This window comes from Ursus americanus, chromosome 30 (assembly GCF_024610735.1).
Source record: "Ursus americanus isolate L20-20 chromosome 30, mUrsAme1.1.p, whole genome shotgun sequence".
NCBI lineage: Eukaryota > Metazoa > Chordata > Mammalia > Carnivora > Ursidae > Ursus > Ursus americanus.
The window spans coordinates 10,260,668-10,272,875 of NC_142156.1; the positions used below are offsets into that span (position 1 = coordinate 10,260,668).

A 12,208-nucleotide genomic window follows, 5' to 3' on the forward strand; every position below is an offset into this window, starting at 1 on the left:
GGGGTAGGGTGGGATGAGAGCTAACAGGCGGTCTAATTGCTGGGTTTTGTTTTCAATCTCTGCAAGTTTTTTGAGTAGGTAGACTATGTAGCACTTGCTTTTTTTTTTTTTTTTTTTTTTTTTTAAATTTCTTCCTCCTCTCATTCGGAGACTTTTGGCTGGTGTTTGTGTGTGTGTGTACACAAACACATGCATATATACTCTCTCCTGGAAAGTTCTTTGCTTGAGTGTAAGCTTGGTGAGCTGAAGGAACCGTGTTCATTTTGCTCTCCACGGTGGCTTCAGGCTGATCATATGCAAGGTGCTCAATAAGCATTGATGAACTGGTCCAAATCACTTTTATGGCTGCAGCTTTCAATTTGTTGATGACTCTATGATCTGTGTGTATGCAAATCTATGTTTCATACTTCTAGCTGCCTTCTGTCATTTATCCTGGGGATGGCTTATTCCAGAGGAAGATGGCCTGAATTCTCCAATCAGTTCTACTTCCCTTTTACTGACATACTCGGGAGGGTGGGGAGTTTTCCCTTAAAAACTGACTTCCTATCCCCCATCCAGCCCAGGGCTGTCTGTCATTTTGCATGCTACTTCCAGATCCCTATTGCAAAGAGCCTCATCTGTCTTTCGAGTTTTTAAAAAAATAGTCAGCAACAGTAACAGAATGTGCTCTGGTACACGAAGGTGTACATCTTCTGTACTTCCCAAATAAGTTAAAAAACTATAACTAGCTCCTGCCTGTTGTTCCTGCCCTCCAGGGCTCTGTGTTGCTTCCATTTCCACCATCACTAAATATCGGACCTTTGCCTCTGTTTGTTGTGTTGGGTTCTCTCCTCTCATTCAATTTCTTCTTTCCCTTAGTCAAGCACATCTTGTTCTACTTGCCTTATTCTGTTCTCTATTTAGACTGTGCATGCTTGCCTCGCGGGCCTGGCAGGACCATTCTGCCGCCTTCTTGTTTGTCTTAAAGATACCTTTAGGAAATGTAATCCAAACGAGCCTAGCCCAATCCTGAAGATTAGGCTCCAAAAGATCTGTCAAGTGCGTTTTTTGCTGGCCTACACATGCTAATTTGCATGGTTGCCTCGGATCCCTTAAGAAGACAGTAATTGACTAAGTGGTGCTATGTGTTCCCAAGCTCTGCGCCAGTTTGGCACCTCTTCCTTCGCCTAAGTGAATTTCTCGCCATTCTCTCTGTTTCACTTGTCTTTTGTCTCCTGACCTCTGTCACCTTCCTTTCTCTGACCGGCTTTGTGAAAGAATAGCCTACACTCTGTGTCTCTCTTCCAATCTCTCTAACCATATGGAAATTGCTGTCTGAGAAGCTACCGATTCCACCCAACCACCAAAGCCAGTGATCCCCACCTCACCACGTGATACCATCACTTACCACGTGTGCCTTGAAACTTTCTGCTTGCTTCCCTTCTGTGTCGTGGAAACTCGGTTTTCCCTCCTACCTCTCTGACTGCCAGTCTCACTGTTCTTGGCTGTCGTCTTCTGTTCCAGGTCTTTGAAATGTTGCACTGTCTCCTCAGGTTCCATCAGTTGCCTTTTTAGCCTGGTCTTGCTGATCTCATTCAGTTCCTTGACTTACACTCACTTCCTCATGGCTTTCCTCCCCATGTGCACTGTGTTCGTTATTGCTGGGATGTTCTATCCGTTTCTCAACGTCCCTGTCCTCTGTTCCCTCCCAACACAGACAGACTTGTTTGCTCACTCAGTGAGCCAGTAGGTGCCAGTTTGGTTTCTTTGTTTCATTTAACAAACCACCACTCTCCCTACCCTTCTAGACAAGAAAACTGAGTCATCTTAAGCTATTTTCCATCTCCCCCACCAACCCGTCATTTGCCAGGTCCTCTCTCCAAGTTGTACCTCTAGGATGACACTTGTGTCTATACCATTCTTTCTGTCCTTACCACCACCCATCATGGAGTTTTGCTTGGACTGTTGCAGTAGCCTCCTAACTGATTTCTCTGCCTCCAGTTTTCCCAGCTCTGATCCACTCTCCACAGAGGGTGGAATTCTTCCAAAGCACAAGTGGATGATGTCATTCTCCTGCTCAGACCTTCAGTAACATCACAGTGTGCACAGAATTAATGGCCGCTCCTGAACTTGGTATTCAAGCCTGGTATGCCAAGACCCCAACCTTCCTTTTCATTTGTACCTCCTCCTTCTCCCCCGTGTCTGGGCATGCTGCTCAATGCTCATTGATGACAGGGACCATCATGTCTTCCACCTCTCGCCTGAAACAGTGTGTTGCCCTTGGCAGGTCTTAAAAGAACATTTGTCAAATTGAAGTACACTGAAGTGGCCAGGGATTATGCCAATTCCTTCTGCACAAGTGCTAATGGAAGCTGTCCTCTAGTGAGCACTTCTTGTGTGCCCAGAGTTGTGCCGAGTGCCTTACATGCATTATCTCACGAGGTCTTCCCAGTCTCACCATGACTTTGTGAGGTAGTAAGTATTAACCCCGTTTCCAGATGAGGACACTGAGCCTCAGGCAAGTTGAGTTCTTTTCCTGATGTCTTGCAGGTAGTAACACATTGAAGACTTAGACTGTCGCTGGCTGCCTCCGGGAGCACTGTGCTATCCTGCCTCTAACAGTTGTGACTTGGCTGGATGGTGCAGGACCTACAGGCTAGCCTAATAATAAGGGTGAAAGAGTGGCTCTTACTGAGAACTCACTACCAGGCACTATTTCAAGTGCTTGACGAATATTCTTGCTTAATCCCAGCAGACCCACTGTTTTACAGATAAGGAAACTGATCATGAAGCTTTGATTACTTTTTTTTTTTTTTTAAGATTTACCTATTATTTGAAGGGGGTGGGGCACACATAGCCAGGGAGAGAGAAAATCCCAAGCAGACCCTGTGCTGAGTGCAGATCCCAATGCAGGGCTGGATCTCACCATCCTGAGATCACGACCTGAGCCAAAATCAAGAGTTGGGCACTCAACCAACTGAGCCACCCTGGCTCCCCAAAGCTTGAATTACTTCTTAAAGTTCATGCACCTTTCATGTGGCAGAGAATGGCCAACTTTTCCAACTTTTAACTTTAGAGTTGATGTAAGTATTCTTTATTTTGGGGCACAAACTGTGGTATACTCATTAAAAACCCAGGCTTTGGAATCAGGTCGATGTGGGTTCCCATCTAGGCTCTGCCGCTCACCACTTGTGTGAATGAGGCATTTAATGTCTCCCAGCATCAATTCCCTTATATATAAAGTGGAGGTTGTTACAGTGCCTACCTGCTAGGCTTGTTAGGGGAACACACAGAGCATGTGGTGTTAGCACCTGGAGCAGAGTGAGTGTCCATTTCATATTTGTTCTTGTTATTTTGGGGTGAGAATGGACCTAGGGATGCTTTCAATTCTCCCTTCGTCCCTGCTTGAGTTTATAAAGACATCTTGCTAGTTTCTGCCCATTGAGAGAATCAGGCTCCACGTGGGGTGCCTGACAGATGTCCTAATATCTCCATCCAATTTTTTACTCTGAATGGAGTCCGTGATGTGTTAGCTAAACTGGTTCCTTCCATAAAACATGCTCGAGGCTTCTGGTGGGATCTAGTTCCAGTGGGGTCTGGAACTTGGTGCTGGGGAAATGTGCTGTGCTCAACCTTAATGTCACGCACTCCCACCCACCCCGCAGTGCTTGAGTGTCCCCTGGAGGGGACAGTGCATGTGTGTGTCATCGTGACACTGCTGTCCTAGAACCAGGGTATCCAGGCGTCTCCCAGGCAAGGGCCAGAAAGCTTTATCATGCCAGCATTGATTCAACGTATTTCTTGTTTTGGATTCCTGTCCACTGTGACCTTTAAACTGAGGCTGCCTGGGGCACAGAAATATTTGGCATACCATTCATTCACCCATTCATTCACTCCACAAATACACTGCTCTAGGCCTGTGGCATAACTGAACAAGACAGACAGGGTCCCTGCCCTCAAGAAGCTAGCATTCTGTTCGGGGAGACAGAGGATAAATAAATTCATAAATAAGAGATTTTTTGTGGTGGATGTGTGGTGGATGGAAAGGCAGCAAGAACTGGACTCATCGAGGTAAGTTAGGTGACTGCGGCCCTCCAGGTAGGAGGCGGAAGTATGGCGTTAACCCACAGAGCAAGGCACTGGCTTAGATGTGGGGACTGTATGAGAAATCCCACCAGGGGTGCCTGGGTGGCACAGCGGTTAAGCGTCTGCCTTCGGCTCAGGGCGTGATCCTGACGTTGTGGGATCGAGCCCCACATCAGGCTCCTCTGCTATGAGCCTGCTTCTTCTTCTCCCACTCCCCCTGCTTGTGTACCCTCTCTCGCTGGCTGTCTCTATCCTGTCGAATAAATAAATAAAATCTTTAAAAAAAAAAAAAAAAAAAAGAAATCCCACCAGTAGTTACACTTTCATTAATAATGTGATTTTAAATTAATGATGTGTGTGGGTAGGTAAGGGTGCCCCAAAGCTAGCTAGACTCTGAAAGTTTTGTAGAGCCGTATTTTTAATATCTCCAAGTGCTCATGATGGACACCACTTGTGTATTTTTAAACGGGCTTATAAAGTTAGTTCATAAATTTCAGAATGCTCAATCTTAAAAGCCAATATATTTTTGGAACAGAATGCTGATGAGTGTTTTATTTTTTGCACCATATTACATCTTGCCGTTGCATGTATTTTTAGTGCGTTGGCCACAATTAAGGTAGGGCCCTCAGCTGAGCTAATTTTGATTCCCTGGGTTTAGACTCAAGTATCCATTCTTGGTTATCTCGAGACTATCTGTGATTTGTGACCTGGGTTCTCTATGATCTGGTGGCATCTTCTGCCATCTTAGGATCCTCTTCCTAAGGGAATAAATGGATGGCTTGATGCTTTAGCATGATCTTAATTATTACAGCAGCGACGAGAGAGTACTCAACACAGACACTTTCTCGAGGATGGAAGCACAGATTGTATTCTCTTTTGATAGGAAAAGCATTCTCTCAGTAGCTTTATTGAGGATTTTTTTTGAGTCATGTGGATTATTATAGACGCCAGGAAAACTGCGTTTTATCATTTGTACTTAAATGCTGAAGTTACATGGAAAGCAATTTTTAGGTCACATCTAACACATTTTAAGCAAATATTCTTTCCGCTGCAGCAGAACCAACCGAGCCCAACCTTCCCTCTGGGTGTCATATACCATTACCTCTCTTAATACTCTTGGGGCCCCTATAATTATAAAGCAGATGTGTATGTCAGGAAGAGATGTTGATTTCAGAGTAAATTTTTCTAGAAAATAGAACTGGAAAAAAGAGGAAAACCCAAACTTGGCTTCGTGCTTGAAGAGACAGCACTGCTGTGTGTGGGTGGCTGGCTGCATGCACCCGCTGCTCAGAAGTGCCTTTTCTCTCCATGGGTATAACTGGCTGTGTATCAGAGATGCGGCCAGGAGGAGTAGGCAAGCAATGTGTGGGCAGGCTGCATGTTCTTTTATTAGCATCCTCATTGTACTGCACCTCATCGAGCCCGGAGCATGAACCAGCCTGGGCCTCTAAAGTCGGCGCTGTTTCCTATTTAATTACCCCCTGCACCGCCAAATGAGGGAGGAAGAGTTGCTCTTGTGTGTGCATTGAGCCGTTTTGGGGGGTGGCTGTGGACTGACCTGAAGGGATGTTCTGGGGCACCCAGGCTGTACTGGGCTCAGCCTTGGAACTGCCCTCCCAGCATTGCACTCAGCCAGCCACGGGTAGAAGTTACCTTCCCTTGAATGATCCATTTCCCTTTCTTCTGTGAGCTCGCTCCTCTGGGTCTCTGCAGCACTGTTCTTGGGTTGCTTCTCTTGGGTTTGTCCAAGGCTGACCAGCCAAGGAGTAGCAGAGTCGGGATTGAACCTACGGCTGTTGGGTTGCAGAGCCCAACTTTGAACCAAAACCCAGTTCTGCTGCCCCACACCTGCGCCCACATCATCATAATGGGGTAAGAGCATGTAGAGGCCATAGGGTAAGCTATTCCCTTAGCTTCAGTGCCATGGGATAACAATACCCACCTCATAGGATTGTTGAATGAGTTCAGTGATGTAACTTGTAAAGGTATCAAGTATAGTGGCTGATGGATAGTTAAGTGCTCAGTGAATGGACACTATTATTGATGACAAAGGTGGTGGCTTAATTCTCTCTCCCACATTGCTACTTGTTTGAGGACAGGAATTCTGACTTTCTTGACTAGGTGTCTACATGAAAAATAAATAGAAAACAAATATGTTGAGTCATACCTGTCTCTAGTGTGTTTCTCTTACAGAAGTAATTCATGGAAATGGTATACTGCAGTTGACTTATTAAAAATAGGAATAGTCTTAATCACTGTCTGAAATCTGCACATTGTCTTGAAATTCGTAGCCCATCATGATGAACTTCAAAATTGTGTCCCCACTCAAGGAGTGACCACAAGGCACCAGTACCAAATAGCCTGGCCAAAATACCACCTCGAGCCAAATGACGGGGACTGTCATACTATGAGTTTTAAATGCCTATACCCGAAATCACAGATGCTTTCTTTTAATTAGCATCCTGGTTCTCAATCCTCTGTACATTAGAATCACCTGAGAGCTTAAAGTGGTGCCTTCCAGGCCCCCTTCCCAGTCTGTCTCTGGTTTAATTGGTCTAGTTTGGCCCTGGATATCAGGGTTTCTTTGTTTTGTTTTGTTTTGTTTTAAAACTTCATATATTTTTATTTATTTTTTTTTAAAGATTTTATTTATTTATTTGACAGAGATAGAGACAGCCAGCGAGAGAGGGAACACAAGCAGGGGGAGTGAGAGGGGAAGAAGCAGGCTCATAGCGGAGGAGCCTGATGTGGGGCTCGATCCCATAACGCCGGGATCACACCCTGAGTCGAAGGCAGACGCTTAACCACTGTGCCACCCAGGCGCCCCAAAACTTCATATATTTTTAAGAGCAGTTTTAGGTTTGCTGCAATATTAGCAAGAGGTGCGGAGATTTCCTCTTTACCCCCAAATGTGCACAGCCTCCCCCATCATCAACAATTTTTTTTTTAAAGATTTTATTTATTTATTTGACAGAGAGAGAGAGAGAGCCAGCGAGAGAGGGAACACAAGCAGGGGGAGTGGGAGAGGAAGAAGCAGACTCCCAGCAGAGGAGCCCAATGTGGGGCTCGATCCCAGAACGCCAGGATCACGCCCTGAGCCGAAGGCAGACGCTTAATGACTGAGCCACCCAGGCGCCCCCATCGACAATATTCTTGTTACAGTTGATGAACCTACACAGACATGTCATCATTACCCTGAGTCCATAGTTTACCACTGTGAGTGGTGTGCATTTTATGGGTTTGGACAAATGTGTAAGGACATGGATCCACCATCATAGTATCACGTGGAGTATTTTCACTGCCTTACGTCAGTGTTTTATAAAAGCTTTGCAGATGATTCTAATGCACAGCCCAGTAGAAGACCAGGGAAGTTCCAGAAAGCTGTGAGGACCTTTACCCTGCTCCATTCCTCCAGCCTTAGGTACAAGCTGGGTTCAGTACCAGCAGTCTTACCATAGCTTTTTTTTTTTAGGTGTAATTTTTTATTTATTCTAAAAAAGAGAGATTTCTTTAGCATCTTTATTCTGAAGAGCTCTTAATTGCTGTACGTAGAACTTCTGAACAGTGAACATTTGTCAAGCATCAAAATAGCTATCAAAATAGAAAGGGAGTTGGATCTCAGGTGACGAGGAGGGTTGTCTGATGGTCTCCCGTGAGTGCAGGTGGGTGGGGGGTGCACATCCTCTTGATTCTGGGACTCATTAACGGGTGACCTAGAAACGCTTTTCTTTCTTTGTGAATAAGTAATCAGCTTTTGTACCCACAGCAGCACTCTTTAAACAGTAACACTGCTGGATCCTGTCCTCCATGTGTTATCAAGTTTTGGGGCCGCTTCCCACCCCTAACATCACACCCCCCCTGTAATTCGTTCTTCTAGAAGGGGCTGGTTCTGTGTTCAGGTGCAAAGAGCTATGGCCTCTGCTATCATCCCTGACCCGGGTCAGTGTGTATGTAACTTAGTGACATGCGGGTGCCTCCTGATTACTGAAGGACCAGGGACCCCGTCTGTGGATCATCTCTCCCTCCTTAGGGGGTTTGGGTCTCCTTCTCTAGCCTACCCACCAGAGTGAAGTCAGGAATAAAGGAAGTAGCAAAGGCAACCCAAGGTCACGCCAAGCAACCATTTCATCTCAGATTAAAAAGAAAAAGTGTGTATGTGTGTGGGTTTTGGCTAGATTTTAGATAGAAAATAGGCTAGTAAGAGCTCTAGAACTTGATTATAATTTCTTGCCAAAAGTGATATCAAAAGATTTGTTTCTGGATTTCAATCCCTGTTGACAATTTTTGTGAATAATCAACATTCGTTTTAATGAGAATAATAGCATGGAACACTTCACCCGCCCCTCCCGGAGTTTTACTATTTCAAGCAACTGTTGTAGCCTGTGAGGCATGGACTATTTATTTACACCGTTGTATGGGTTGTGATGATAGAAATGACAACGATAATAGTAATGCTTGACGTTTATTGAACCCTTGTAATGTGCCAGGCGCTGCGCCAAGGGTGATATCTGGCTTGTCTTATTTAACCCTCACAAGAATTCTTTGAGGGAGGTTGAGGATTATCCCCATTTTACAGATGAGGAGGCCAAGGCTCTGTGAGTGGCAGAGTCCGATTTTGAACAGAGCAGCATGCCTCTGGGTGTCGACTGCACATACGTAGGGAGCCGTCACTGGGGTACGGTGAACCAGCCATGCTGTGCCAGACCTTGCCACTGGGCCAGGGAGAGAGGACTGAGTTGCTGCAGGAAATGGACCTCATGTAGGCCAGGAAGGAGTTTAGGGCATCAGAAAGCAGAATTTCACCTGCTGGTAAGAAGTGAGTGCTCACTGATAACCGGCTCCTGCAACCCTGTTACCAAGACAAAAAAGATGGGCACGTGGGGCGGTGGTGGGCTCTGTCACATGTCCCTCCGAGCACAAGAGCCTCTGCCGGCTGTTCCTCTGGCCCTGCTCTTCCCCCACCTCAGTGTTCATGCCCAGAGTGCCAAGCACTGAGGGCAGCTGCCCTGGGTGCGAAGTGTCCTTTCCCCCATAACTCACTGCTTCTCAGGACAAGGCAGAGTGTGTAAGTGACATATACATGTGCGGTTGAGTGCCTCCTTCCTGTGGAGAGGGCCTCCTTCTAGGCCCCTCTCGGGAGGTCATGCCTCATTCTTTTCATGATACCGTCCTGGGCACTCTCTCGGGTGCATGTCAGTGCCTGAACTCCAGCTGTCTGTAGAGACCAGCAGAGATCAATTATGAATTGGCAGCTTCGTCATCTCTAAAATGAGGATAATCAATCGTATTTGCCTCATAGAATGATAGAGAATAAAGAGTTAAGACCTAGGTAGCTTCAGACCAGAGCCATGTATGTAGTCTGTGCTCAGGAGGCGTACAGTCTCCTGTTGCTGCTGTAACAAGTTGCCACAAGTAAGTGGCTTAAAACAGCGTGAATGTATCACCTTAGAGCTCTGGAGGTCAGAAATCCAAGATGGGTTTTGTCGGGCTGAAATTAGGGTGTAGACAGGGCTGTGCTCTGTGGAGCCTTTAGGAGAGAACTGGTTTCCCTGCCTTTCCCAGCTTCTAGAGGTCGCCCAGATTCTTTGGTTCGGGGCAGGTCGGCCAGAGTTCTTGCCTCTGTCTGCCTCTCGGCCTCATGGCCTTGGTGTCCTCAGAAGCTTCTTGAGCCAGCTCTGTGTACGGCCGCAGAACTCTGGCAGGTCCGTAATCTCTGCCACAGGTTCTGAAAGCAGCTCTTTAGAACCACCTGCCGGCCACCTTGACGCTGGCTTTCTTCTTCTCTAGGTCTGTCGTGTCAAGTCTGGACTCCCCTGCCAAGACTAGCTCCATGGAAAAGAAACTTCTCATCAAAAGCAAAGAGCTGCAAGACTCCCAGGACAAGTGTCACAAGGTATTTATTTCCGCAGCCGGCCTCCCTCCTTGCTCCAGGATCCTCCCGTCAATCTATGCCAAGGGATCCGCCCGGGGCCGCTGCTGGCGCTGAGCCACCTGATCCATACCGAGCGGGCGAGGCGCTCCCTCCCTCGCTGAAGTCTCGCCTCCAGCAGCTCAGAGGGAGATGAATTCAGGCCTTGACGTTGCCGTAAATCCTTTAAATCTTAACCAGAGGAGGCCCTGGATTTAAAACGGCCCGTTCCTCAGCATGACCCAGCCAGATGTCTGCTTCTTCCGGCAGGTGGCGTGGGTCCTCACCTGTGGCCGAGATGCATCCCATCTGCTTTGAGTGATGCGAAGTCTCTCTTCTTAGTCCTTTAAACCTCCTGCTTATGTAACTGCGGCCATTGTGTTGACTATGCTCAACGTCTCTTAACGCTCACTGTTCCTGCCCAGGGGCAGCTCTCTGGAAGCTCCTAAAACCCACTCCTTGCCTGGGACTCCTCTAAGAGTGCAGACGAATACATATCTCCTTGCCCTGTCCTGGATTGGTCCTCTAGATCTTTGCAAGGAGATGGGGGGGATCAAGATGGATTTGGGATAAAATTAAAGTGACGTGTGCCAAAAACCAAACTAAACCCAAAAAGCATACAGGTGAAAAATGGTGATTGTGGCTTCCTTGCTCACTGGGCTAGAGAAGTGACCAAGTGTGAACCGAGTCTTGGATGAGAGGAGTGACTTAGCATTGGTGACTGTCCTTACGAAGAACTGTGCACTCCCGGGCGAAGAAGCAATGGTATTTCCTTCCCAACCTTTGGCGAATTAGTGCCAGCCCAGACCACCAGGTGGTTTCGGAGGCTGCTTGAGATTTGATTGCTCCTAACGAACCTCCACGGGCCCTTTTAACCTGTCGATGTGTCTGTTTCAGATGGAGCAGGAAATGACCCGGTTACATCGGAGAGTGTCAGAGGTGGAGGCTGTGCTTAGTCAGAAGGAGGTGGAGCTGAAGGCCTCTGAGACTCAGAGATCCCTCCTGGAGCAGGACCTTGCTACCTACATCACAGAATGCAGTGTGAGCCTTCCCCAAAGTCCCCTTCCCTTGGAGGCGGCACTTCCTGTTGTGTGTGTCTCATCCTGTTTCATGATGGCTTCATGAGGCACATCACAGCCAACGGCAGAGAGTAGAGAGAGAGAGAGAGAGAGAGGGAGTATTCAAAGGCAAGCTGTGTGATTGGCAGGGTAGCCTGAGCCAGGTGGGAGGACCCCGAACAGTGAGGACTGGGCTCCAGGAGTCCAGGTAGGCTGCGGAGCCTGGACACAGGCCTAGTCGTTGCTGCGGCAAGCAGCCGAGGGTCCGAGCGCCTCCCATCCCAGCCTCTCTGGTCTATATCCCATCCACCACCAGCAGCCTCAAGAGCCCCGTTCCTAAATGAGCACAGGAACATGTATTTTGAATCTGCCTGAGATCTGTTTTCCATTGCTTAGAACCAGCACAGCAACAAGAAAACTCAGCCTGTAAAAAAAACCCAGGCCCTCTGTCATTATTTACCATGTGACGTTTTTAGTTTTTTTTTTTTTTTTCCTTTCCTTCACGAGAGTAGACTGTCTTCTCCATTGTCTCGTTAAATTTTTCATTCAGGTGTTTTTTTAATGTGGCCAATTAAACAGTCTTAAGAAGTTGAATCACACATTTTTCAAGTTTTTTTTTTTTTCACAAGGGAGAGGAAATCTATAGAACGTGGCTGATTAAGAATAACTGCTATGTTTCCATTCCAGATTTGGCTGCCTTTCAGTGGTGGGTGAAGTTATTCAGATCTGTATTTCAGATCTGTATTTCAGTGCCACTAAAGCTTTGAGGGAACCTTATGGATGAAAGGTGTCCAGAAAACGTAAGCCAGGAGGTGGATTTAGACTCCTTGGGGTCTTAAATGGCACTTAGGCAAGAAGGAAGTTCATTGCCCCTCTGAGAGAGGGACCTATCCCAGAGAGCCCTCCAATAGCTGATACTCCAGAACAGACTTCGCAGCCGTCCCCATGGTGGGTTAACGAAAGTCTAAGGGGTCTTGTTGGTTCTCAGCCCTGATCACACAAGTAAGTACCTGCCAGGACAGGTGGACGGTGGTAGGAGGCAGGTTGTGCTGCCAGTTTGCACTTTCAGGCCGGACCCGTGAGGACTCAAGGTTGAGATGATGTTTCTTGAACCGAGGGGTTTTACAGGATGAAAAAAACCGGAGCCAGCAACCAACTGGAAGTTGTCAACTTTGCT

General features: G+C 47.0%; 1 protein-coding gene across 9 annotated transcripts in view; it reads left to right on the forward strand.

The window, feature by feature from the left end:
- The window catches only part of CIT (citron rho-interacting serine/threonine kinase), a 157,844-nt gene that overhangs the window by 65,349 nt on the left and 80,287 nt on the right, over positions 1 to 12,208 (forward strand). For 8 of the 9 annotated variants that reach the window (XM_045791588.2, XM_087857288.1, XM_087857287.1 and 5 more), the window contains exons 11-12: positions 9,853 to 9,958; positions 10,871 to 11,014. In XM_045791588.2, the coding sequence (XP_045647544.2) occupies positions 9,853 to 9,958; positions 10,871 to 11,014 (250 nt within the window). Of the gene's footprint in view, positions 1 to 1,980; positions 2,126 to 9,852; positions 9,959 to 10,870; positions 11,015 to 12,208 lie in introns of all 9 variants that reach the window. The other variant, XM_045791593.2, reaches the window with a different exon arrangement.